The following is a 25,550-nucleotide window of genomic DNA, read 5'->3' as shown; positions in this document are numbered from 1 at the left end:
TTAACTATATAAAGTTCAACAGCATTTGAACATGCTTTAATCAGCAACATGTTAGAGCCACCTCCTGCATTAGTGCTGATGAGTATTCGATATGTCCCGCCGGAGCTCAAAAAGCCCAACTCCCCCCAAATAAAAGACAAGCCGATCCCATAGTTTCCATACATTTTTCGAACTCAACGGCCGCCATCTTAGCTACATAGTGGAAGAGGCAGAGCCAGGCTGAGCCAACGTCGGCGCATTTTCCACAAAGCCTGCATTAATGGAGTCTTTTGGTAGCTTTGATAGCCTTTTATAGCTGCTAGGCGTAAAGGGTTCACCGTTCAAAGCGGGATGTTTATGCCGGGTTCCGAGCCGCCGTGGCAGTCGAGATCATCATTTCTGGATTATGCACCACTGTTGAACCATTCGATTTGGTTCAACACTGACATCTGAAAATCTGCACATTTAGTGAGTGCGGATAGTGTACTAGGTTTAAGTGCACTCATGGAAGTCTGGATATCGGAACACAGCACAGGCCACGTTTGCTAGCAAAATAACAAGCTAATATTTGCCGGCTAGCATGATGGACTAATGTTATATGTTACCAAACATGTTACCTTAATTCGTCTGACTCCTGACAAGCTAACCGGTATGTAAAAAAAGTTAACCAAGCACATAGACTTACTCACATGACGCCACATACACAAATATTCACTCATGAAGAGTCCTGTTTGGGTCCGTTGAGTTACTGAGAGCACACTGCTCTGATGTCTACACGAGTGTGCACACAGGTGACTCCTACGGCCCAAATGAACTAAGGTTGTACGGGTAAAATGCTATGGGTAAAATGTACACAGGAAAACTATTATTCAAAGATAAACACAAACACCAAGTAACACCAGTAATATTTATAGGGCCAAAGAATTAATGACCACCTCCTCCTGCAAAATGGCACAGGCCAGGTGAAGGGGTGACTAGAAGATACAAATATTGTGGCGTAGCTTCATGAATGAATGATGGATAGATGGAGGCAGGATCAAAACGATATAATCACAGTCAATGCAGTAAGAAATACTGGGGAATGCATTTATAAATATGTAATATAAAAGCAATGCAATATTAACAAAGACGGATAGCATATAATCCATGAACCTTTATGCATCCTATTTGTTCTCTCTGATTATATCTGCCAAAGATCATGTCATTTGGAGAAAAATGAGACCTATATCTAAAATATATAAAACCTCAGCCTGTAGTGTAGGTATTTTGTTCAGACAGCGTTCCATGGAAGTTGTTTAGATCACAACGAAAGCAATATTAAAAGCAGTCGTGTTTATTGTCAGTTACTTTACACAACACTCCACTGTGGAGTGACGCTTGTTTTGGCAAGAGGACATGCGACCCCATCACACTGATGAAATAACTCAATTTCCAAAGCGTTGAGCACAGACCATAGAGAGAGAGACAGTAAGTCCATGTCCAATATCTAAGGATCTTCCATGGGGCAAATGGAATGTCAATCAAGCAGGGGAACATGGATGCGCTGTACCCCGGCGGGCAGAGACGTTTTCTGGTGAGACGCTTGCCGTTGTTCTGGCCTCATGGTGTGCTACTTTACGTGTGTCCTTTTAACTTTCCCCGTCCCCTCACGCCACTACGATCCTGTCTATTATCAGTAAATATGCCCCCCCAACACAACTCTAAACAAAGTTCCAATCTCTCTATTCTATAGCATTTTTTTTTGCATTCTGTAACTTTTGAATGTGTTTTTTTTAACCTTTAAAAGCCAACCATGCAGATTGTTCTTATATTGTCTTCTACATATACAAATATGAAATAAAAGGGCAAATGCCAGCCTATAACTTATCCCGCCAACCCCTTCTTTGGACTGGAAAAGGCAAGGTCAATTATCATAATAAATAAAAACAAATATTAACCAGCATACCGTCCTGTTTCAAACTTTTTCCTTACTGCGCCTGTTTCAATCTGTTATAGCCTACATTAACCTCCAACTCTGCGTTTCAAGAAGACAAATGGACGCTTTAACCGAGATGAGAAGAAATACCTTTGCGGCTTATAGCGTCATTAAAACATGACAAGCATTCAGCTGCTAAAGGTGCTTATTCCAGGGAATGAAAGAGTGTTTACTCTTTGATTAATTTGCTTCGAGGGAGACCTGCAGTTTCAAGACTCATGAATAAGCGGGTGACAAGTAGATTTCTCCGTGGTGACAAGTTATCTAAGCTACAGGGCAAAACGATTATGCTAATAGCGGCGTGTAGTCATCAATCATCTGATGTCAATGCGGTGTCACCGTGCGCTCGCGACGCGCCTCCGGTCACAGCGCGCGGTGCGCGTGGATGTTGTTAATAGCCTACCTGTCCCTCCGCTCTGCGGACGCGCAATTGCTCTTGCGTAAACTATTTGTAGGTATAGGAAGTGAAAGGAAACGAGGAGCGGAATTGATGAAGCGAGTTTTCCTGATAAATAAAACGAGTGGGCTACAGTACACACACACACACACACACACACACACACACACACACACACACACACACACACACACACACACACACACACACACACACACACACACACACACACACACACACACACACACACACACACCGGGGTCCACGTGACAGAGGCACGCATGTTTAAACCAAGAGGGCACGAGGAGCTGTATGATTTGATATCATTGTGCGGATTCATTGTCAACCTCCGAAGTGTGCGTGTGTGTGATGCTGATTCTACAAAAATGGAAAAGATCTTCAAGGATTCGGGTGCTATTTATTTTGAGTTAATGCCCGATCGACGCATGACCAAAGTGCAAAGCATCGTTTGAAAATTGCGCATAACCCTGCCTTGATAAGTTGGAGGACGTTTAGTTGGATGAAGTTGATTCAGAGCCATATTTCGCTCACCTGTGATCCGGACCATGGCTTATTCACATATGGGATACTCTTACTCTAGCACGCCGCAGGTAAGCTATGTATAATAACTTATATTGATTGTACTATTTATTTGATCATTCCAATTATAAATATGACAGATTTTATTCACCATTAGCCGATTGTTTTTTATTTACATTCTGCGATAAATGAATCGCGAATGCGTCAGACGTTAAGAAATACGCAACCTAAAGAATAAAAACACTATCAAAACATTTAACGAAAGATTTGTAATTGATTTGCAGTTTCTAATGACATCGGGCACCCTGAGCGGCTGTGTGGAGCCCGGCGGACGGGCTCTCATGGACATGAGAACTTCTCCATCCCATCCGGCTCTCAGCTGCCCACTGTACGAGGGCAGGGTTCTGCGGTCCCCCGCGGCGACCAGCATCGGTCTCTGCAGCGGTGCCTACCCCAAGGGTCAAGCCTACTATAATACTTGTTCCAGCGATGCATCTGCCATCTACTCCAGGGTGAGTTTCACTTTAAACAGAGAACAGTTTGTTCTCATTTAATCAGCGAACACTAAAAAGTATCGGGTCCGGTAAATACCTTTCTCTTGATAAACTGCGGATTAACCATTGTAGTGGTTTATTTATATATGAATGAACCACTTCATTTCGGTTCGTCCTGGTTCATCAATAGTCATAATTATTATTTTAATATATCATACTTTTATTTTGCAGAACCCACTCCATTCCAAAGAAGGGTCCATGCCTGCACAAACTGGGGCATCTCAAGCCCCAGCCTACTATCCTTATGAGTACAGCTTCGGGCAGTACCCTGATGACAGATACGGGTAACCCACGCCATTTAAACATCACCATTTCAGTCCAGCTGGATCAGCTGTTATGCAGTCCCCTCTGACTGCCCGCTCTGGTGTGTTGATGGTCCCCCCAGGTACTCTTGCAGTGATGGAGCGTCTCGCCGTAAGAACGCCACCCGGGAGACCACCAGCACGCTGAAGGCCTGGCTGCAGGAGCACCAGAAGAACCCCTACCCCACCAAGGGGGAGAAGATCATGCTGGCCATCATCACCAGGATGACCCTCACGCAGGTGCACCCCTCCTCCAACCCTTCCCAACAAAGCATAGAGGAGATGGAATGAAGGCTTTTAAATGCCGAATCAATCACTCAATTCAATTGTATTTGTGTATCCCTTAATCACAGGTACAGTCTGAAAGAGCTTAACAGGCCATATAATTATGACAGCCCTCTAGCCCTAGCCCCCAAGAGGGCAAGAAAAAAACGTCCTTAATTAGCAAGGAAGAATTCTTTCATAGGAACACAGAGTGGGATGGGGTGGTCAGGAGTGTAATGGGCGCCATAATTGACATACATACATAACGACAGGCAAAACAATTTGGATGCTATATCCGTCCTTCAGCCAACGGTGTGTTTTTACTCCAACCCGTGTATAAAAGAAAGTATTTATTTTAGACACGTCATTAATGAGCAGTTAGGGCTGACCATGTTGATCAGGATGTTGGCTGTGGACGCCCCGATGTCTGTCCTATAACCGGCCTCCTCTGCACTCTGTCGCGCTCAGGTGTCCACATGGTTCGCCAACGCACGCAGGAGGCTGAAGAAGGAGAACAAGGTGACGTGGTCGCCGCGCGCCTGCAAGAGCTCAGAGGACCGGGGCGCTGACGAAGACAGCGACGCAGGGGAAGAGCAAATTAAAAGTGAGCAGGAGGCCTGTGGTGAGTACAACAAGGGATGCGTGGACACACAGTGGCTCCGGATCAGAGGGCACACACGTCTAACTGTAACCGGATTACCTCTCCCAGATCCGAGTCTGGGCGATCTGCAGAGCGACCCGGAGGATTTTGACCGGCTGGAGTCCGACGGATCAGAGAGCGAACCAAAGACAGACTATGTCCCAGACGGAGGCGGGACAGGAACCCCCCTGGCCGAGCTCTCGCACAGCAGGCAGCCCGTCGCCAGTGACTCGGACACGACGCGCGGGAAACACAGGATTCCCTCGGACTGCCCCGGCCTGACCACGGCCCACCCCCAGAGCAGCGCCTTCTACCCCCTGGTGGACCTCCCCGTCTCCTCCGAGGCCACGCTGAAGATCTGGTCTATTGCTCGCCAGGCTGCGTCTTTACAGCCGGAGTACTCCCCCTGCATGCTGGCGTGTCCCTCCTCCCCGGGCTATCCCGCCAGCATGGGGCTGACTGCCCCCGCAGCCTCTCCCGGCACGAGGCATGACTCACCAGTGGCCACGCTCAGAGATTGGGTGGACGGCGTTTTCCACGACGGTCTGTTCCAACAGCGAGCTCCTCACCAGGCACTGGCCGAGTCGGAGGGGACGGCGGTGTGGGAGGGGCTTAGTTATGGACAGACGGACAGCAGGGCGGCGGGACACTCCTATTGATTTCCGGTGAAAACTCTTCTTTTTTTTCAGAGACTTACAGACTTCTGTGTCACTCGAATGGGCACTTTGTTGTTATCTGTTTGAAGCGACATTAATGTTGAGGGAATGATGTGTTAGATACACTTGGATAGGCCCTATCCCTCTTCATACATAGAAGAGACACTGCGTTATTAATTCTAAACTGCTGCAGAGATTGTTCTTACTTTTTGAAGAGTGTTGATGAAGAAAATAAATAGCATTTCACTTGACACTTGCACTATACAGTATCTTGCACAAGCACTGAGTCACAAGAATAAAACGTGTATTCGAGAGCATGACGTTTTTCGCTCCGTGCCTTCACGTGGTAGCTAGGTGCTGGATATGTGCTTCTGATGCATGAGATCCATTCAGACCCTGCAGGTCCAGTTAGAGGAGATTTTGTTGTGGTTGTGGGTATACGTGTATTTGTTTGTGTGCGGATGTGCAATTGTGTGTGTGTGTGTGTGTGTGTGTTTGCATGTGCATGTGGGGGTATGTTTGTGTGTATATTTGTGCATGTGTGCATGAAGGGGAATGTGTGTGTGTGTGTGTGTGTGTGTGTGTGTGTGTGTGTGTGTGTGTGTGTGTGTGTGTGTGTGTGTGTGTGTGTGTGTGTGTGCATGTGCGTGTGTTTGTTTATGCATGTATGAGTGTGTGTGCCCACATGGGGGTGTGTGTGTGTGTGTTTGTTTTGAGCGAGAGGAAGATGTAAAGAGGCTGTTGTCCAAGCATGAGTAATGGAAACACACAAAGGAAGGTGCTGCTAAATTGTTAAATCATTCCAGCTTCCCCTCAGCCCCACATTCAGCTGTAATCAAGCGAGCGTCTGTCATTAGCAGTATTCTGACGATTCCATCCTAGGACTCTATCGTGCATCCAAACACCTCAGTTATAAAGACTAGTCAACACCCTCACATGACCTAATATATCTTTAGTTCTCCGGTTCCACTGTCAATTTGCTTTAGATGCGATGAAAATATCAACCGTCATTTTGTCTTCTTTGATAATGACTAATTATTATAATTATGAATACATGTAGAATTCTTGCGATCTTTCTTGAAGGGAGTAGAAGACAATTCTTCACTCTTCACCTCCCATCTTTCTCGTTTTTTGATTTGGGAAAGTTTATAAAGAATTTATCAGAACAGAGGAGGGATCTGCCAGAGCTTTGTATGGAATTAACCATTTCAGAATAAATAATTCAGGACAAATTCAACCGAGAATTTCATTCTGTTTCTGCCTCATAAATAAGTCAGATTTGAGATGATAAATAATGACATCTTTACTTTTTTTCCCTCTTGAAGTTTACTTTCTCCTGCTCAACGCTGGGCAGGCTCCTATTGTCAAGGACTGTAAATGCATTTCTATCTGCTCCCTTTGTGCTTTTGCTGTATATTTGTTTATGAATGTTTTACCTCAGTTGTATCTTTAAAGAGCTGCTACTGTTTACTCAAAAAAGACCTAAGGAGGTGTATCGTAAATGTTCAGGGTCAGATGAAGAGCTTGAAACCACTTCAATATGTCAAGGTTAAAGTTCATTGTTCTACTTTTATCATTAGGGATTGAGTACCTCAGTCGTGGAGTACAACAAGGAAACATTAGGGCTTTCCACTCTTGCAAAACTAAGCGAGTAAATCCGGGGGAGAGTGTTGGAGTGCGGCAGAACAGTAAACGTACAAAGATTAATAAATATCAAGAAAATAAAGATATATATATATATATATATATATATATATATATATATATATATATATATATATATATATATAACTAGCTGTTTATAAAAGTAACTTAAATAAAATACAAGACATCTACCAAGCCACCAGAGAAGTCCAGTGCAATTGTTATTGTAGAACAATTAGGATTGTGATCTTTTTGCATTCTGAAATAACCCTTTTACCATGAGCCTACTACTCCTCCTACACCCCTTGTCTACCAACACAGTCCTCCACAGCTTATTGTCCACATAGCTCACTTCTAACTACTTATGGCAACTCGAAATATCAAACCAGCATGTCAACCTTCCCTCGCCCTCTGGCCAAACAATGACATTCATCCACCGCTGTTTCCCCTCAAGGTTCGGAGTTGTTCGCCCTCTCGGTCTGATCAGCCCTCTAACAGACTCAACATGCTCACGACCCCTACTACTCCCCACTACTACTGCTGTTATCGCACACTTATTTTTGTTGATCTAGAGGGAAAGTGGGCTAGTGTGCACGACATTACAACCACTACATCTTAAACGATGTTGTGAAGGCATTTACAGTCACAGAGAACAACAACAACCATATGAAAAGGATGGAACAATAAAAGAGTTTTCATTGAATGGTGTTATTTTTGGGTAAATAACATATCTATGCATAAAAAAAAGGTTTCCACAATCCATACCCTACACCAAAATGTGGTAAACGATGTGTACATTTAGGTCGGGCACTTGTACCTTACAACTGTCACACAAACACAGTATCCCCCACACACACATAAACAACGTCCGAGCTCACACTGCTTTGTCTTTACTTTTTAGATCAGACAAAAGAGATCTATTGTGTCTCGTCTATGAAGATCACGCTTTCTGAGGTGGCTGAAGTGCAGACTCTAACTGCCACCGACAGGCCGTCACATGTCAACCTGGAGACGCCTCGCTCCCACGGTTACCACGGTGAACCCCCCCACCCCCCAGGACAAGAACAAGTCATTATCTACCCAGGTAAAGGTCACAGGCTTTGTGATCTGACTGGGGCTTGGGAACTGGGAAGGGGGCACCTGGAGAGGGTGTCTACCTGTCTGCGTCGGGGGCCGCGTTAACACGTGGAGGCCCGGCTGGGAGTGGGCTGGTTCCAGATCCGTCCCCGCTGCAAGCCTCCTCTGGCTGCTCTGACTTCCCACAAGGAAAGGCTCAGATAATTGGCTGCTGCGTGCTCTGTAATGAGGCTCAAGTCCTCTGATATGACATATTTTTAAGGCAGAATATTTTAATAGGGCAATTAGAACAAGTGAGAATGATGTTTTGAGATAGGGTGATTGTATTCCTTTTTTGTTATTCTGGAGGCGTCCCACAAAGTTTTTGATTCCATTTATACTTGTATTCATTATATTGTGTATATATATATATATATATATATATTTACACTTCATTATCTCTATTTTTGCAAGTAAGAATGGATATTGTCATCGTGATTAAGACAATATCCAATATCCAGGGCACAGTGCACGGCCGGTTGTGGCGCTTCTAAATTTATGCAGTAGGTTTATATGCAAATGTCTATCTACAGAAGACAAAGCTCCGATGATCATATCAGCTCATCTGCAAATTGTGGGAAATCTAAATGAGCTCTTGCCTAAATTAAATAAAATTACGGATGAAATATTTTATCGTTTTTATGAATACATTGTCTTTAAGTAAAATCAATAATTTAACTTTCAGTGCTATTTCATTAAAATAAATTCACAAGCCCATTTTCACTCTAGGATTTTTTTGTGCACAGCAATACCCGTAACCCTGAAACTCATCACCCGATTGAGCTTGATCCAGCAAAGCTTAGTGAAAGACACCCATTCACGGCTCCTCGAAGGGTTTAGCAGGCCCCACCTCTACCCCCTTCAACCATCAAGACTTGGGGCCCGGCCAAAGAGGATGTTAGGTACAATCTAAACCCGCCAGAAGTCACCAGGGCCAATTATGTGCACCTGAATACACCTTCCAACCTGAGCTTCATGGTGTGGAAAATGCCACTGGGGACCAGGACAGCCCCACGCGCATGGAGCCAGGAATGGGCCAATTGGACATGCAAGAGGCCTATGGAGAATAAACCAGATTAAATATATATGTATAGGATATTCTTCAAAAAAGTGTATTGTTCTGCACTTCTGTGTCTCAGGCTGGCATAATCCACTTGCAAAAATATGGTAATGTTGGGTTGGGAGAGGGCCCACATCATTGCAGAGCTCCTGGTGAACTGAACATTCAATCAAGGAATTATAAATAAATAAATTATAAATTATTATTGCCATTGCACCCCTCACAATACAACAAACAATTGTAATCTTTCTAGTGCATCACCAAATATTGTAATAAATCAAGCTACCACCACAAACCACAACATCTGTTTGGCTAATGACATAATAATGTGTGATGATGTTACTGATAATGATTCATTTATTTTACGTAATCATTTCTACAGCAACCCTTAGTTAGTATATTGTTAATGTGGGAGTTTAGTAACGCAGAGCCTGAAACAAATGAAGACAGCCAGTTAAGCACTTCAGATCAAGGGATCTGAGGTGCATAATAAAATCCAATATCTGTGAAACAGTGCTGCCCTCTGTCGCCCATAAAATGAAATGCACCGATAAAATGTACCATGGTGAGGGCTACCTACGAAAATACTAATAACTATTACTTTATGTGACTTTCATGTTGATTTGTTTTCCTTTTTTTAAGTAGGCCTATTCAAAATCGGAAAACTAAATGTAAGTTCACAATTTTTAACAAAAAATAACGAATAAAGGGAAGGCAAATATTTTAAATATGAACTGACACAGTGACAGACCTCAATTCGTTCGCTCAAGTCATGTATATAGGCTAAGTGACTTGAGTGAACGAATCGATGTGTTTTTTTTCTCGATGAGTGACATCGAGAAAACAACAAATCAACCGCAACACATGCAGCCTGTGAACATAGTCTGTGAACAAGCATGCAAACCATAACTCCCTCGAAGCACAGGCAGACACAAGCCTTTTGTTACTGGTTTATCCTACTCTCCAAATCCGTTGTAAAAACTATACACACACAATATAAACGAGAAAATATAGAAACCATGTAAGCTTACATAAACAATTGCCAGCATGTGAGATGACATTTACCAAAGTAATTTCAGACAAGGAAAACAGAATGCCTACCTTGTTGGCTGCACGCTCCAAAAGAGTGGAAAATAATAGTTGAGCTTTCCAACCATTCACATAATTAAAAGTGAGTTTTGACCAGCATCAAATCTTTCACCGGCGCATATGATTAGGGGTAAATACTCACGCAAGCGCAGCCCAACGAGTCTTGAACTTAACTTGGAGAAAAAAATGTATTTCATGCAGGCTACCTATCTAGGCATCGCCTCATGGGCTTGTCCCGTGCATTCACTTCAGGCCAAGACAATTTTAACAATGTACCATATAAACATTCTCTAATAGTTATATAACAGTTAACTAATGGTCTAGTATTTTACTATCATGCTACTTATGACTTTTACTTAGGCTATGTTAACGATAATTGGGTGAAAAGGTGAATACAGTAGGCCCTACGTAGCCTATATTAAGGGGAGTTAGGGGAAGACTCTAACTCCATTGAATAAAACTAATATTGTTAGGTTTTACCCTGACCATAACCATACTAAATAATGTATGCATGAACACCATTAGCCGTTATATTTTAATATTTTTTTTGTAAATGCTTATTGCATTACCTAATATTAATGCTTTTTTACTTAGTGCACCCTTATTAGTGAAATGGTTTGTCTTATATATTATATATGTATTATTGTTATTATTATGATTATAATATGATTATTATCAATATAAATACGTACATATATCTATATAATTATTTTTTGCAGTTTACCAAACTCCAGTCCAGTTGGCGGCGGTATTGGGGCAATAGGATGTTTTTTAACGGCCAATTAAGACCAACGAGAGGAAGACAAGGAAGTAGAAGCAGTAACCTAACACATCCATCACTGGAGCAAAGACACAACAGGGTACACATCTGGCTCAGTTGAAGTCAAAACATGGGTAAGTTTTACATGCTTTGCTCTGAACTGAAACATGGAGATTACTTCGATATGTATAAAGTTCTTTAAGGATGTCGACATCGATAGCACCATTTCTAGAAGCTAAAAACAATGTGTCAGCTGGGTCCTTGTGTGCCGTTTAAATGTGTCTCTTAGAGACATATTTACTTAAGATTAATCTCGAGTCTAAAACGCTTTTGTGTACATCATCGAGAAGAAAGTCTACCTGGGTTGTGACGTTACAATATGGAAAATGACCGTGTTATACTGTCCAATTCGTATCGGAGATGTCACATGTAACATTACTTAGGCTACATTGTGCCTTTATTAAAAATAAAAACGCACAACATACGTTGTTGATATGCTGCGAGACAAACTTCTAAATCCACTTATTGTGTTAGCTTAAATAATATGCATTTAAATCTACCATACTATATCTAGTATGAAAACCATTGGAGCAGCAGCAGTTTACATATTGTGAGCAATGTGTACTACACATTGCTCACAATATGTAAACTGCTGCTGCTCCCAAGGTTTTCATACTAGACATAGTATGTTAGATTTACTACTTCACATTGTGTTGCATCTTCTCACTGGTTGTCCTTTCTCTGTCTCCTCTCTCTGTCTCTCCTCTCTCCTCTCTGTCTCTCCTCTCTCTCTCTGCCCCCTCTGTTCTTCCTCTCTGTTTTCTCTGTGCTTCCTGCATCAATGCCTGCTAACCACTCTCCAAAACGAGTTTAAAATGAGTAAAAGAGATGCAGCATATTGTATTTTGTCAAGTATTACTTTAGTAGCGCTTGTAAGTAAGGGTAGTGAGACTATTAAGTAGCTGGTGTAGGCTCTCTTCGCCCAAGCTAGTTACTGATCGGGACAGTACTGTTCAGTGAGAGGCCAGCCATGGGAAATTACACTATGTGGTGTTTGGCCTGGTGCTTTAGATTGCTGTGAAAAAAAAGCACATCATCCACTGTTGACAGTTTTAGTTGACTCCTCCGCTCCTGAATAACGTATCCAGCACCGGAGTAGTCAATCGCGAAACCCGCATCCTTGCGGGTACCTGAACCCGGTCAGGACTTGATGTCCCATAAAGGGCTTATCACACGGGAGGCGTTTGTCGCGCCTGCTCTATTCTCAATGGAGAGGGGAGCGGGCAGAGAGGAGGCGTAGCGTCCTGTCGCTTCCGTGCTCGTCGAACGCATGCGTGCACACTTAGAAACAGTTGGTATAGATGGGAATCACAATAAATTGTGACACTGAATTTGAAACCGCACATTGTAATTTCTGCATTTATTATCTAAATATTTATTAGTAATACTGGGGAAAAAATAGAAAATCACATTGGCATGATGATTTGCGGTGTGTGGCCCTAACATTTCTGGTTTTGCCCCTAAAATGTTCAGTTAGGGGCCACAGTGCTCCTAGCGAAAAAGGCCCTGCAAGTTCAAGGCACAATGATCAGGTCTCAGCAGATACCTTGAATCTGTTGGTTGTTATGTCGTATTTGGAAGCTCAATCTGTACATTTTCCCCAAAAAATCTCACCAGAAGTAACCATTTAAAGAGTTTATTTTTCAAAAATGTCTTCCGGGGGGCATGCCCCGGACCCCCTTAGTGTTGCTAGGTTACCAACTCACAGTACCACTGCTTCAAAGAATCTAGGGGAAACGCTGAAGGGGAAAATTTCCAATCTGATTAATTTACATTCCTTCAACCATAGGTTTCTTAAAAAAACACTAAATTCCATATATTTCATCATGAATTAGAAGACTAAATTGATATATAAAGTGCATTAATAAAGGACATTTTTTTGCAGGCAGACGCTACCATCACATTGTATACTCGGAATCCTCCACTGGTCCCAAATGCAGTGTTTATCATTGACTATGATTGATTCTATCTGACAATTGTCTTCAAACGATATATCTGCAGTGTTTCCCAGATGTTCTTACTAATCACTGATTTAAATCCTTCCAGTGGTGGCGATGAGCTCTTCCTGCCCGGGGCTGTACTGTGGACGGCTGATGGTCAATGGGTCAGTGGAGCGGGAGTGTGGTGTGAGTATTAACATCCACCCTCTGCTCAAAAGACGTTTCAATGAACTGGACCTGAACATTGAACATTTTTCAAGCTAGAAAATTTGTTCGAACTTAAAAAAGATCTTAGTTTCTTCGCACGAATTGTCACATATTTCTTATATTTTATGTTTTTTATTTAATATTGTATTTTATAATGGACGTCAATCTGCAGACTGCAGAGTTCAGTGCTCTTTCACTTCATAGCATTTCAACCTTTGTAATTATCAGAACAACTATAACGTCGATAACGTCCACCTGATAATAAATCAATACAACTATTTAAACATGAACACATTGAACGCATCTCTTGTAGGTGTGCCCTCGGGGAGAGAGAACCAACCTCCAAAAGGCCTGTGAGCGCTGCACAGAGAGCCCGGAGCTCTACGACTGGCTGTACCTGGGCTTCATGGCCATGCTGCCCCTGGTCCTGCACTGGTTCTTCATCGAGTGGTACTCGGGGAAGAAGAGGTATGGACCAGCAGCATTTAACTGTATTATATTAACTAAATGCCCCTAGAATAAAAACGGATAAGGCTTTGGTATATGGGTTCCCTTAAAACAATTCTTCATCACTGTCCCATGAATTTGGCATTTGGAAATCCTTCTGGATATCCTCTTGGTGTGCAGTGGCGAGTGTATAAAGTGTCCAACTATACGTCTACCATTCGCCAGCACATCGCTCACACACCTCGCTGGGAAAGTAGCCCTTTGTGCACCACCCGCTGGAGAAATTGAGCATAGCATCCCAACTCGCCAAGTCCATCTATTCCTTCATGTTGCTTGCATTGTTGCGCAAAACAGGAACGTTTGAAATGTTGAACTTTGGGTTTGGGTTGGCCACCCACATCACGTGCAGTGAGAAAAGTCATGTAGTTAAGTGTCAGCATCCATGTTTTAGGTTTTTTTTCACATGATGTTTTTCGGATCGGCGCATAGATTTGCTTACTCAACGATACCTAATTTTAGGCAGTATCGGACGTATTTCTGATACTGGCATCGGTATCGGAACAACTCTTATCAACAGTATAATGCAGGGCCCTGGGATCAGTTTGAATTGTCCACACCGGAATCTGACCACAGCCACAGAGGTGGAGCTCGGCCCACGGTCAGACCGTGGTAGTGATGTAGCAATGTGAGCCTTAACCCTGCTAGTTTTCCTATTGGTACTTTGATTTCAACTAAATTATACGGGCCATGTCAATTGCTTCTCATTGAAAGTTGAAAGTGGCTGATTAAGGGCTTCGTATGTGTGGGTCCCTGATAATGGGTTCACCGATACTATGCCGATTTCGATATTTGGAGAGTGCCGATCCGAAAACCGATTTTATCAGCAGATAAACAATGAAGACAAATTCACCATCTATTGAAATATTGTACCTGTTCTTGTAGAAATATTAAATCAATGTGGAAACTATTTAAATAAAATACTTTTATTTGTTTGTCTTTTGAATCTCTTTATCTCCTCTTCCCTCAGCTCTAGTGCTCTGCTCCAGCACATCACGGCTATGGTGGAGTGTGGGGTCTCAGCCGTGGTCACCCTGCTGGTCACTGAGCCCATCGGGCTGCTCAGCATCCGCTCGTGTCGTGTCCAGATGCTCTCAGACTGGTACACCATGCTCTACAATCCCAGTCCGGACTATGTTACCACAATGCACTGTACACAGGAAGCTGTCTACCCACTGTGAGTAATTTAAACATCTCTATACACTTTTATGTGTGTGTGTGATTGATGACTTCCCTCTTTAAAATAATGTCTGTATAATCGCTCACCTACTGTTCTGATTTTCTCCAGCTATACAATGGTATTGATCTACTACGCATTTTGCCTGGTGCTGATGATGCTACTGCGCCCTCTGCTGGTGAAGAAGATAGCCTGTGGTCTGGGAAAGTCTGATCGCCTGAAAAGTGTATATGCGGCACTGTATTTCTTCCCAGTACTAACTGTATTACAGGCGGTTGGAGGAGGTTTGCTGTGTGAGTATATTTAGCATATGATAGTACGTTTATCTTATGTTCTATGTGTGTTTGATTTGATAGACAATTTATTTTCATTCACAGATTATGCATTTCCTTACATCATACTCGTCCTCTCGCTTGTTACCCTGGCTGTTTATATGTCCGCATCAGAGATTCAGGTAACAGCACTCTCCTTCATTGTTAAAAGGTGTTTGTATTTTTATAATAAAATACGGATTTTGATAATCGATTTGTTTTTTTTGCAATGGAACTGGTATCCCTCACACCTTAATGAGCTAGCTTTGTTTACATTTTTTTTAAGCTAATCGAGATTTGGATATTGTAATACATTTAATCCGTCAAATCAATGCAAGACTTCTTGCCTGTCTCTAATATATATCTTTTTTTTTTCTCTCCTCTCTCCAAAGTCTTTGAAAAACCTGATTGCAAAGAAGAAACGCCTTGTTGTTCTGCTTAGCCATTGGATAATTCATGCTTATGGTATCATCTCAATCTCCCGTTTGGACAAGTTGGACCAGGACCTTCCGCTACTGGCGCTGGTACCTGGCCCCGCCCTGTTCTACCTGCTGACAGCCAAGTTCACAGAGCCCAGTCGGATACTGTCTGAGGGGGCTAATGGACATTGATGTTTGGAAAAATCTAAATGTATTGGGAAAAAAAACACTAAATTGTGTATAATGTTCATGTTACGAGCAACCCTCATCATTACAGGAATGATACAAAAAAAATTAAATTGTTGAATGGGTTTTTAAAAGGGTAATCTTGGATTCTATGACAAAAACAGCAATAGAATCTAAAAAGAAGTTACCCATGTCTAAATTATTTATTTATTCGAATTTTCCAACAAATAATCTTCTATTCCCTGATTTTAAGGATGTTTGAATGTTAAATTACTTAATTTAATTACCATCTTCACATCCTTTCTGAGTGTGAAAGAATATGATCATCTTTATCTTTGTGTTAGGGAGTGTATCTACATGTTACTGTTTACCAGGTGAACTGGTAAAGAGCATAGCGGTTCATTTGAGACGATTGACATTTTAGAGCAAATGCATGAGCTGTGTTATAATCTTATATTAAGTAAGAGCAGTAAACGTTGTTGCCTGTAGTTTATTTTGTTTCCTTATTGACGTGCTGTATTTTTAATTTTCCTTTGACATTGTATATATTAAATTTTTTATCATTTTAAGCATAAATGTCGTTCAAGATGTAAATATATACAAAATATGACTACTCCTTGAAAATATGTAGTAAATGGGCCGAAGACGTTTCACAGTGTATACATAATAACTTAATCCAGGTTTATTACAATTATTCGAGATTTTCTATTATTACACATAAATTGTAGCTGAGCATTCTGAGCATTCCCTTTGTCTATCTTGGTAAAAATTAAGGGGATTTATTACATCAGAGATATTCCAACAGAAGAAAAAACATGTTTTCCAAAATCTGTTAATAGAGGGTCTCATATTTCTTGATTTGGTGCTTTGTTAAGGTGGATTTAATGATTTATGGGCTTCATCTGACTGATAAGAAATCAAAAGCTTTATGAAATGTATTACACTATAAAAAGACCACAAAACCACAAAATTACAACGCAGGTTTAACAGTCAAAATGATGCAGTCACCAGCGCGTTGCAGTAGTCGAGGCGGGAGATGACGAGTGCTTAGGCCAGGTCTGGAGCTGTGCTGTTTGGCTCGTGAGAAAGGGCCGGATCCTGCGGATGTTGTAGAACAAGTGTTTATTGTTAAAATGTTAATTTGACAAATGGACGGGGGGTTAGGGTGTCTACGCAAGAGAATTTAAAAAAGATGTGTTGTTGAAGCAGCAAAACGTTGGGTTGTCTGCAACAACTACACACCAACCCACATTTAAATTAGGCAACTTATATTTCTTCCATGCAACTTTTATTAATGAAGTTATCAGATTTCCATCAATCACCCTTAAATTGTTATATATTTCACCACGACAATGCTTGGGTCGGGGGTGAATATCCCTGTGGAACATAGAAATGTTTGATTTGGCAACCCAATAGAATAAATAATAATAGGAGCGGTATAATACAGACCATTGCTGTAACGATGTTTGTGCTTCTGGGTCTGAGCCTGTCAGCCACCGTGGACGTCCAATCACGCCTCCCTCTGGAACGTCCTCACAGCAACAACATTACCAATCTTGCATTTCTGTGATGGAACGGCAGGTAAGGATGAGTGAATAGAAGTGAGACCCAATGTTAGATTTGGGATAGGTGTAATTCTCAATATACGCTATCATACAACACTTCGCTCATGAATTTAGTGCCAATAACACAAAGTGAAACAAATGCTCACCGTAACTAGTTTTCCATCTACTATTTCCCGCTCAATGGTCGTTTCCTTGCCGTCCCAGCTCTGAATCTGCACGAGTTTGCCATTTTCAAGGGTCACGATGTTCTGGGGAGTAAAAGAAAAAGCGTTATTCCACCAGACGGCCAAGCGTATGAATTGCGTTGCTTTGGGTATCCTTCCCCTCTGACACACCGTTGTGTTCCGACCATCCGCCGTTGTTTCATCAAAAGCTTGGTTGAGCTTGAACTTGACTTCTGTTGTTTTGAAAGAACTGAGCATTTTCAAGCAGATGATTCCTTGGTCCAAGGTCACTATCAAACTGGGTTTAGTCCGACTTGCAATCTGTCGGATGGCGAATCCAACACCTGCGTGAGGTAAGAGCACATCATTTTGCTTAGAAGAATGCAATGTAGGCTGTATGGGAAAACTTTGAAACCGAAAATTACATATTCATTGGGGAATATTACAAATCAAAATTAATTTATCTTACCCATTGCTTTCAAGAAATCATCAAAGTTCTCACTGGAAACCATCTTCCATGACCCAACAAACTGTTCAACCATATCTGCAGCCTCTATGATTTGCTAAGCAGACAATCTTACTTTTTCCAACTCTGCATTTAAGGCTTGGATGCAGGTCAACCACTTAAAGGGGTGTGTGACTCACAGCCTAGACCAAACCAATCACAGCCCAAAACGTCACAAATATCATGTTCCGCTTTTTCTGTGCAAATGGGGGAAAGAGTATTTTGAATGGCATTTGACCTCTGTGCAAATTCCGCCTACCGTGACAAAGGTTGGAGCTTGCGTAATGTTTCCTCAAATAAGGAAAAAATTTAATGAAACATTGACACTTGCACAAAAAATAACAGAAGACCAGCATAGAAAAAAAAAGTCTCTGGTACAATGGACACGTCTGGACTTCCTTCACGTGTCCATTCATCCATGGTGCCAAGTCATCTATGGTGTCATCCAATGGTATCTGCCTGAAAATCCCAAGATCAACGCAAGTCCATTTAGTCGCTCTTGACCCATTGTAGGTTTGAATCAGCTTCAAGTTGGAGCTCCTCTCTGCAGCAGCCACTGGAATAGTGTTTTCAACACCTGATTATACAGTTATATAGCGGCAATTTGTGTGTATAAAAAAACGTGGTGCGGGCCTCGGTGACCTCATAGCTGGCCATGGACATACATCTACATCGGGCCCTCCTCCCCTCTTCTTTTTGTTCTTCTTCTGAATTGCGGACCTGAAGCCTTGGACCTTTTGATGTTGTGAAAAATAGATGAGGACTTAATGAACTGTGCTCAATCAGCATGTCAATATTCTCTGACTTGTTGGGAAGGTGACCCCCCATCCCCCCACCTTCAGCGCGCACAATATAGGCAAGTGCACCTGGCAAGGCAGGGCCGAGGAAAAAGGTGTGGAAACAGGGTTTGCAAAGTCTTTATTTCTTTATGCCTGTCTTTCTTTACTTTTTTTTGGTTGACCAGCGCGCACAACTAGGTAGCGCCCCCTAGAGGCGACAGCTGGAAAACACAGACACAGCTGATGGAGGTGATCATCGTGAGGAAGCAGGACATAAATACTGACGGTATGTTGTTGTGCTCTCTCTGTTACGCTGACGGTGGGTCTGGGTCCGTACGATCGTTTGTGATCACTGTTTTGATAATCCGCATTTGATCAGATAACTTTTGTTTCCTTCATTCGGAACTCCAAATAGGGAAGCAGATAACATCTGTGTTACGTTGAGGTGTGTTATCCTAGACCGGAAGTGATGGCTTCAAGCTGGCACCACTCTATCTTTTGGCAAGTGGATCACGGGGTGATTTGAATACCGACGCATAGCAGTGATACATGGGAATCTGCCCACCAAATCAGAACAGTTGAATAATACATGTTGTAATGATCACTTTTTAACCACTCAATTATCCCTGGGCCCTTCCAAAGTCCAATACCTGGCAATGCTTCTGTTTAAATATAACATTGTAAATCAGGTGGGCCTGATTTAAACACACGTGGATCTGCCTAGCACTGCAGGACCCTCTTGCCCTTTGACCTCAAACTCCAAGGTTACACTAGTGAATGATTTCCTCCGATAGGGGGCCCCCTTCTCTCCAAAACATGCAATGATACAGAAGAGGGGGGGTCTGTGTTTTTCACCCAAGTTGAATGTTTGAACAGAAACAAGCTTATTGAGGGTCATAGCCAGATAATCATGAGATAATAGCCGAAGACAAAATCATTTTGGGATCTCTTTTTAATAATTGCAGGTAATTCCAATAAAACAATGCATGGGATTGAATGAACAGCATGGTTAAGTAACCATCCCTGACTCAGATTATGGCTGCAACCTTCATCCCCCGGGGCATCCAGTCCGGCCTACTTCTGGAAGGTTCGCGTGGCAACAACATTTCCAGATTTGCATGTCTGTGTGGGAAAAAGTTCAGGATTGAAATTGACAGGTAGAGCTCCGATGACACTGGGCCGTTTGTATAAGCTTTAACTCTAGGTAAAGCAGGCTGCTGGGGCAGTGCAGGGAGTGGTCGTAGTTCTTAAAAGACTGTGGTATATTTGTTTATAACTATTACAATGAAGGCCATGCATTAAACAGATCCAGCACATCTTTCCATAAACAGCTCATGTGTTATTTCCGTAACATGCAGTTCATTAGACAGACAAAAGTAGAAAAAAAACCTGAATTTGAAAGCAAAACGCTGTGCAAAAACTCTTACCATTATCAACTTGCCATCTACTATTTCCCTCTCAATTGTTGTTTCTCTGCCTTCACAGGTCTGTTTCTGCACAAGTTTGCCCCCTTCAAGGGTCACAACAATCTGGCGAGTTAAAAAGAGACAAGTTCATTGAAAGAATGAATGAATATCCCTTCAGTCAAATGAATTAGCGTTTCATTGTCTTTCTTTTCCCTTGACTTACTGTTGCAGTCTTGTCATTCGCTGATGTTCCTTCAAACGGCTCGTTGAGTTTGAACTGGAATTCTTTTGTTTTAAAAGAAGTCTTCATCGTGAGGGTTATCAGATCTTGTGCGTCCACACTCACAGTCATCTCCGGTTTAACCATGCATGCTGCCTTTCTCATTGCCATTCCCATTCCTGCATTGGGGTTACATCATGTGATTTTGCAATTTATTCTTACATATATACTTATACAACTTTAACTGCATTTATATATTGGGGGAAAAAGCCTACCATGCCTTAACTTACCGATTTCTTTCAAGAACTCATCGAAGTTCTCGCTGGCCACCATCTGCCATGTCCCGACAAAGCGTTCAACCATCGTTACAGCGTCTGTGATGTGCTTAGCAGCGTATCTCTTACCGTTTCTAATTCTGCAGTTAAGGTTTGGAGGCTATTGAAGCTCTTAAAAGGGACGTGGAATGCGCCTGAAGTTCAGAGGTATCCAATCAGAGCCCTAAACATCCCTGCATCATCGCTCCATTGTTTTCATTGAAATGGTTGAAAGAGATTATTTGGATAACCCCCCCCCCACACACGCACCTGCGAGCCAAATTACATTCAGGCCTACTGTTACAAAGGTAAAAACCTAACGCAGGAAATATTTTAATGAAAAACAAACACTAGTTGGTCTTCTCCCGTCTGTAAGATATATTCAAAACAAACACAATGACCAAAAATACCATTATTACCTCATAAAATACACTACACGGCAGGAATGTAAGGTCCGTTCAGAACGGCCACTCCCTTCTTGTTATTACACGTCAATGACTTGTTTAACTACTCAGAGGTACAACCAGATTCAAAGCGATCCTAGTGTCTTCACGAGTGGGACCTCCAACACATAGCCTCGGGTGTTGTGCTAGGAACCCTGTGAAACTGGTATGGGACCACCTTTAGTCTGCCAAGTCCTGGGTGTGGTGTTTAGTAACTGATGCGGGACACAAACTGCAATTACATTCACTTCAACTTGAAATGGGTGAAAGGGTAGAACCACATTTGACCTGTGCGCCACATGTAGTCCAATACAACTATGACCAAGGTTGAAGCATGAATCAGGTTTTCCAAATTCCAGATGATTTGTTTGTCTGCAATTGTTAGAGTGACGCTTTGCATCATACTCTTAACACATGCTCTCTCTCAACATATCAAAGAGATAAAAATTTGTAGCTATTTAGTAGATTTAAATTAGTAGAATCAGCGCGTCAACAGTGATTCTAGTAATCTTATTGATTCATTTAGAGATCTCTTCCCACAAAATCATGTGTCAAATGATGAACAGGAATCATGCATTGGTTCTTATCTTTCTAATGCCTGCAAACTTAATGCAACTTAAACCATACTTCTTCTTTTTTTGGTATATTGTGAGTGGTGGCTTTGTATATTGATTGCTGTGTAAAGGGTGTGCGCCGTTGTGTTTTTATTGTTGCCACGTTGTTTTCTTGAGTTTTGATATTGTGAGATCTTGAACGCTGCCATTTGGTGGTGCTATTGCTATAATAGCCTAATATATGTCGTCAGATTCGCGTTTGAGTGATGGCATTATTCAGCTGCAATTTTGGTCCCCTCTGTCACTTGCTACTGTTTTTTTTGTGATGGTAGTAATATGTGGTATTTCTGGATTGCGTTATAATATTTTCCTGCATGGGCCCCACCAGAGTTTCCAAACCAAAATCGCCACTGTCCACTCCTACCTTGAATATGGAGGGATTTTTGTGAATTAATAGCTATTGATGGTCTAGTTTACTCCCATATCTACCATGGAGGACTTTTTAGCAGAGTTTGAAATAAGGCAATTGTAATCGTCTTTTTCTCTGATCGATTCCTTATCTAGGTATCTATAAACAAGTTAAGTCTAATCTGCAGTCTAGACTTAACCAATCAGCACCTAATTTGAGGTCAGATTCTATTGAAGCACATAATGACAGAGGTTGAAGCATACCGGTAATGCTGGTGGAATGGATTACGAAAATAGTAACCCTCAATAATAGAATAACCCCATAACTCCATCTTTCACATAAGAAACTGATAAACAGGATGCATTCAAGGACAATCATTTATTATAAACATAATGCATATAGACACGGCAAGCGACACAATATATTAAACACAAGGATGATTTACATTTATTTCTTTGCTTTAGCCTGTGTGTCCTTGGCTAGACAGCGACTCTGAAAGGCCTGCAACATCTCCTGTCCCGTCAGTTTGGCGCCCTTCATCACCAACCTCTCTCCATCTGCTGTGGAACACAACACAGCTAACTTACTAACTAACTTAGGACCTGGGTGGAGGGAAGAATGTAAACTGGACAAGGTTATGATACATCATTCCATACAACTTACATTTGACCCGTCTACAGTAACAAAAGGTGGAAGCTTGTATAACCTTTTCTCAAATACCAGAGAACATGGGTTGAACACCCAATTCATCTTGTGCTCATGCTTTTTAAATAACCCATTCCTGTAGGAACACAATCTGTAAGAATGATATGGTTCCACATAATCTAGAAAGACAAGAATCAATGGCTGGATTTCTTTATTCCTATTAGGTATTCAAACAAATGTTGCTGATATGAACAATATGGAAAATCTCTAGAAATGTAATATCAGACTCCTCAAAAGATTTGCAACGCCTTCCATTTCCCTGAGTTGGATATAAAGCTTTCCATACATACCATAATTTATTTATTGACAGGCTGAATTAAATGGATTAAGTCTTCCTTAAAAGACAGATCATATTGATCTACGTTAACATGGTTAACTCCATATCTGTGAAAACAAAGTTCCGACAATTAATTCCTCAGCAGTTTCTGTTCAACCTGAAACTTCTCCCACGTGTCCAAAAATATCTAAAACAAGTTTATGAAAACTGACTTGCACTCTGGCACAGTCATTTTCCTTTGTGTGCCTGTGCAGGAAGGAAGGACTAAGTGGCGGGATGTGGGTGGAGACCGAGTTGAGCCATCACATGGGGCCAGCACACGTGATGGTACTGGCCCCACGTGAAAAAGGCAAGTGGCAATATAGAGAAGCGAAAGCGTTGGTTTGTTTTACTTTTGTGTATTCAAACAATACTCTTAATCATCAATAATAAGTACTCTAATAATAAATAAATGTTATTTTCTCTTTTCAAGAAAAATAAGGACTGGATTTAAAAATAGAATACATAACAGCCAGAGCTTTGGAAAATTGTCTCTCCCCTGTTTGTGTCTGAATCACACTCGCATCAAAATGCTTATGATTTGCGTTCTTTTTTGACTGCATTCAGTGCGTGCGTGTCCATCAAGGCTGGTTCCCACAGAGTTTGGTTGCAAAACAGGCCTGCACGATAAATCGTTAAAAAATAGCGGTCTCGATTCACACCTCTGGATTACATTTTTTAATTAATTAGATGAATATCTAATAAAAAAAAATAAACACATTTTTTTTTAAGCCTTCATTTACAGGTGTGTAGAGTTGGTTCAGTAGTTATAAAATGCCAGCAATTAAAGACAATCTGCTGCTATATGTGCAAAATAAATCATTCCGTGTTTGATACTCCAGTTGAATCAGTTATAAAGGGCCATATGAAACGCAACATGGTTCATGTATGCAATAACAGTTACATTTCGCGAGAAGAAAAATCCACCAAGCCAGAACGTCAAGATTGAGAGAAACAGAAACAAGGAGTGAATTGTGATCGGTATTCAGCTTAACTCCAGACAGACAGATAGACAGAGGCAGAACCATCTGAGGATCACCAGATATTGGACTAAGTAAGAGACTGCCAAGTGACGAGACGACTTAACTTGTGTGGGGCAGCAGAGAAGACCCGTGCGGAAGCCAAGGAGCTGAGGTAACAGCCGTGGATGCAGTGAAAAGAAAATGACCAGAGTCCTAAGCCAAAGTCTGGGGGCAGATTTTGTCAGAGACTCTTTCACAGGTACATGTGGATGTGAACCAACCTAACCTTCTCTAAGACCTCAGAACTGTCTGAACCTTCTGAACGTAATAATCACAACGACATTGAGCTAGCAGCTTTAACCAGCTGGTTATACGCTTCATCGGTCGGTGTATTAAACCCCCGGGGAGACTGATCGAGAGTTGCTGAACAACAGAATTCCAGCAGAGGCTGGAACCAAAGAGGCTGCCTGCATTAAGACATTTCAGTGGGGAAAAACCAAACAACAAACTGTTTTATGTGTAGTTTGATGTAAGTGTCTTTTTAATTCCTCTTTAACTGTTAAAGCGTATACATAGGAGGAAAGAGATAATTCATCGGAGTATTGAAACAAACTTGTGTTTGTTTAAAAGTAAATACATGGAAAAAGTGTTTGATTTTGTGTGATTTTAAAGGGGGGAAGATGTTGTTTTATGCATTATTAACAACAGGATATAGGACTGTTCACAATTTGCATTGCGTTACAAGAGGTGGTTCCCGGACTGCTGGAGGACCTGTATTTATTACATATGATCTTTTAATAAAGATGCGTTTGAAACTCTGTTTTGTCATCAGTAAAAGAAACACCACAATACTTACTGAATGTGACGTCCACTACAGGTTCAGACTTGTCGTGTTTTACTACGGTGGAGACCTCGCAGTTCATGTTGGTGGCCCTGGCCTTCTCCGAGCCCACCATGAAGAGAAACTCTCTGTGGATGGAGACGCAGCGACGTTCATTTATGAAACAAACATAGCAAACTTTGTGAGAGCATGGCTGACGAACTCAGCCAAGTAAACAAGTCGTGCTTGTCTTGCTACTTAACAGTAAGTTTACCCTGTTACCAAGATCAATTAATTTCCGATCTAGAAGATATAACAACAATAATAGCTTTAAAACGTCTAGATGTTATTCTCATAGTAGTCTTCATATATCATCCAATTAAACGATAGTACGTGTCTTCACTACTTGACCAGCCTTAACTACCGACCCTATGAGGGCAATGTCAATCTCTGGTCGTTTCAATGATGTGAACTACCCCTAAACACCGGAATTAAAACATTTATCTCCAGTATATACTAGGTAAGGTATATTTACAGAATCCTTACCGTGTGGAACGAACATTGGACTCGAAAGGACACATTTGCACCATTACTTGCTTCACTGCTTT

At 41.7% G+C, this 25,550-nt stretch overlaps 5 protein-coding genes across 6 annotated transcripts in view; 2 read left to right on the top strand and 3 right to left on the bottom strand.

The window, feature by feature from the left end:
- The first annotated feature begins 3,182 nt into the window (after nucleotides 1–3,182).
- On the top strand, nucleotides 3,183–5,801 carry irx4b (iroquois homeobox 4b). Its single transcript, XM_030347436.1, has 5 exons — nucleotides 3,183–3,403; nucleotides 3,617–3,729; nucleotides 3,831–3,987; nucleotides 4,480–4,633; nucleotides 4,721–5,801. The coding sequence occupies exons 1-5, from the start codon at nucleotides 3,233–3,235 to the stop codon at nucleotides 5,308–5,310; spliced, it is 1,185 nt and encodes a 394-aa protein (XP_030203296.1). The 5' UTR covers nucleotides 3,183–3,232; the 3' UTR covers nucleotides 5,311–5,801.
- A 5,208-nt stretch (nucleotides 5,802–11,009) lies between these two features.
- On the top strand, nucleotides 11,010–16,393 carry jkamp (jnk1/mapk8 associated membrane protein). Its single transcript, XM_030347374.1, has 7 exons — nucleotides 11,010–11,110; nucleotides 13,083–13,162; nucleotides 13,497–13,651; nucleotides 14,658–14,864; nucleotides 14,976–15,157; nucleotides 15,242–15,318; nucleotides 15,568–16,393. Exons 1-7 carry the CDS (start codon nucleotides 11,107–11,109, stop codon nucleotides 15,784–15,786), a joined length of 924 nt encoding a protein of 307 aa, XP_030203234.1. The 5' UTR covers nucleotides 11,010–11,106; the 3' UTR covers nucleotides 15,787–16,393.
- LOC115535842 (fatty acid-binding protein, heart) lies at nucleotides 16,253–18,144 on the bottom strand. 2 transcript variants are annotated; one of them, XM_030347375.1, is made up of 5 exons: nucleotides 17,979–18,144; nucleotides 17,681–17,853; nucleotides 17,492–17,593; nucleotides 17,230–17,344; nucleotides 16,253–16,878 (listed from the first exon to the last, which is right to left on the bottom strand). In XM_030347375.1, exons 1-4 carry the CDS (start codon nucleotides 18,049–18,051, stop codon nucleotides 17,291–17,293), a joined length of 402 nt encoding a protein of 133 aa, XP_030203235.1. In that variant the 5' UTR covers nucleotides 18,052–18,144; the 3' UTR covers nucleotides 16,253–16,878; nucleotides 17,230–17,290. The 2 variants fall into 2 exon arrangements, with proteins under 2 accessions (XP_030203235.1, XP_030203236.1); XM_030347376.1 differs by having other exon boundaries at nucleotides 16,253–16,873; nucleotides 17,231–17,344.
- A 1,583-nt stretch (nucleotides 18,145–19,727) lies between these two features.
- On the bottom strand, nucleotides 19,728–21,005 carry LOC115535843 (fatty acid-binding protein, heart). Its single transcript, XM_030347377.1, has 4 exons — nucleotides 20,710–21,005; nucleotides 20,423–20,598; nucleotides 20,221–20,322; nucleotides 19,728–19,915 (listed from the first exon to the last, which is right to left on the bottom strand). Exons 1-4 carry the CDS (start codon nucleotides 20,780–20,782, stop codon nucleotides 19,868–19,870), a joined length of 399 nt encoding a protein of 132 aa, XP_030203237.1. The 5' UTR covers nucleotides 20,783–21,005; the 3' UTR covers nucleotides 19,728–19,867.
- A 1,493-nt stretch (nucleotides 21,006–22,498) lies between these two features.
- mrpl53 (mitochondrial ribosomal protein L53) overlaps nucleotides 22,499–25,550 on the bottom strand; it is a 3,193-nt gene continuing 141 nt past the window's right edge. The window contains exons 1-3 of the mRNA XM_030347874.1: nucleotides 25,489–25,550; nucleotides 24,979–25,091; nucleotides 22,499–22,699 (exon numbers count right to left, since the gene is read on the bottom strand). The exon at nucleotides 25,489–25,550 is cut by the window's right edge and continues 141 nt beyond it. Of these exons, the coding sequence (XP_030203734.1) occupies nucleotides 22,587–22,699; nucleotides 24,979–25,091; nucleotides 25,489–25,550 (288 nt within the window). The 3' untranslated portion in view covers nucleotides 22,499–22,586. The remainder of the gene's footprint in view (nucleotides 22,700–24,978; nucleotides 25,092–25,488) is intronic.

The sequence above is a fragment of the Gadus morhua genome, chromosome 22, assembly GCF_902167405.1.
Source record: "Gadus morhua chromosome 22, gadMor3.0, whole genome shotgun sequence".
NCBI classification, from domain to species: Eukaryota; Metazoa; Chordata; class Actinopteri; order Gadiformes; family Gadidae; genus Gadus; species Gadus morhua.
The sequence above is the reverse complement of the archived record's forward strand: the minus strand, read 5'-3'. Positions and strand labels throughout refer to the sequence as shown.

What these genes read in the sequence shown, in the direction of transcription:
- irx4b (XM_030347436.1), top strand. Translation starts at nt 3,233, where the DNA reads ATGGACATGAGAACTTCTCCATCCCATCCGGCTCTCAGCTGCCCACTG. An exon ending in CATCTGCCATCTACTCCAGG is followed by an intron (nt 3,404 to 3,616) that starts GTGAGTTTCACT and finishes TTTATTTTGCAG; the next exon opens with AACCCACTCCATTCCAAAGA. An exon ending in CCAGGATGACCCTCACGCAG is followed by an intron (nt 3,988 to 4,479) that starts GTGCACCCCTCC and finishes TGTCGCGCTCAG; the next exon opens with GTGTCCACATGGTTCGCCAA.
- jkamp (XM_030347374.1), top strand. An exon ending in TGGTACTCGGGGAAGAAGAG is followed by an intron (nt 13,652 to 14,657) that starts GTATGGACCAGC and finishes CTCTTCCCTCAG; the next exon opens with CTCTAGTGCTCTGCTCCAGC. An exon ending in TGTCCGCATCAGAGATTCAG is followed by an intron (nt 15,319 to 15,567) that starts GTAACAGCACTC and finishes CTCTCTCCAAAG; the next exon opens with TCTTTGAAAAACCTGATTGC.
- LOC115535842 (XM_030347375.1), bottom strand. Translation starts at nt 18,051, where the DNA reads ATGGTTGAACAGTTTGTTGGGTCATGGAAGATGGTTTCCAGTGAGAAC. An exon ending in TGATTTCTTGAAAGCAATGG is followed by an intron (nt 17,854 to 17,978) that starts GTAAGATAAATT and finishes TACCTCACGCAG; the next exon opens with GTGTTGGATTCGCCATCCGA. An exon ending in TAGATGGAAAACTAGTTACG is followed by an intron (nt 17,345 to 17,491) that starts GTGAGCATTTGT and finishes GTTCCATCACAG; the next exon opens with AAATGCAAGATTGGTAATGT.
- LOC115535843 (XM_030347377.1), bottom strand. Translation starts at nt 20,782, where the DNA reads ATGGTTGAACGCTTTGTCGGGACATGGCAGATGGTGGCCAGCGAGAAC. An exon ending in TGAGTTCTTGAAAGAAATCG is followed by an intron (nt 20,599 to 20,709) that starts GTAAGTTAAGGC and finishes ACCCCAATGCAG; the next exon opens with GAATGGGAATGGCAATGAGA. An exon ending in CGAATGACAAGACTGCAACA is followed by an intron (nt 20,323 to 20,422) that starts GTAAGTCAAGGG and finishes TTAACTCGCCAG; the next exon opens with ATTGTTGTGACCCTTGAAGG.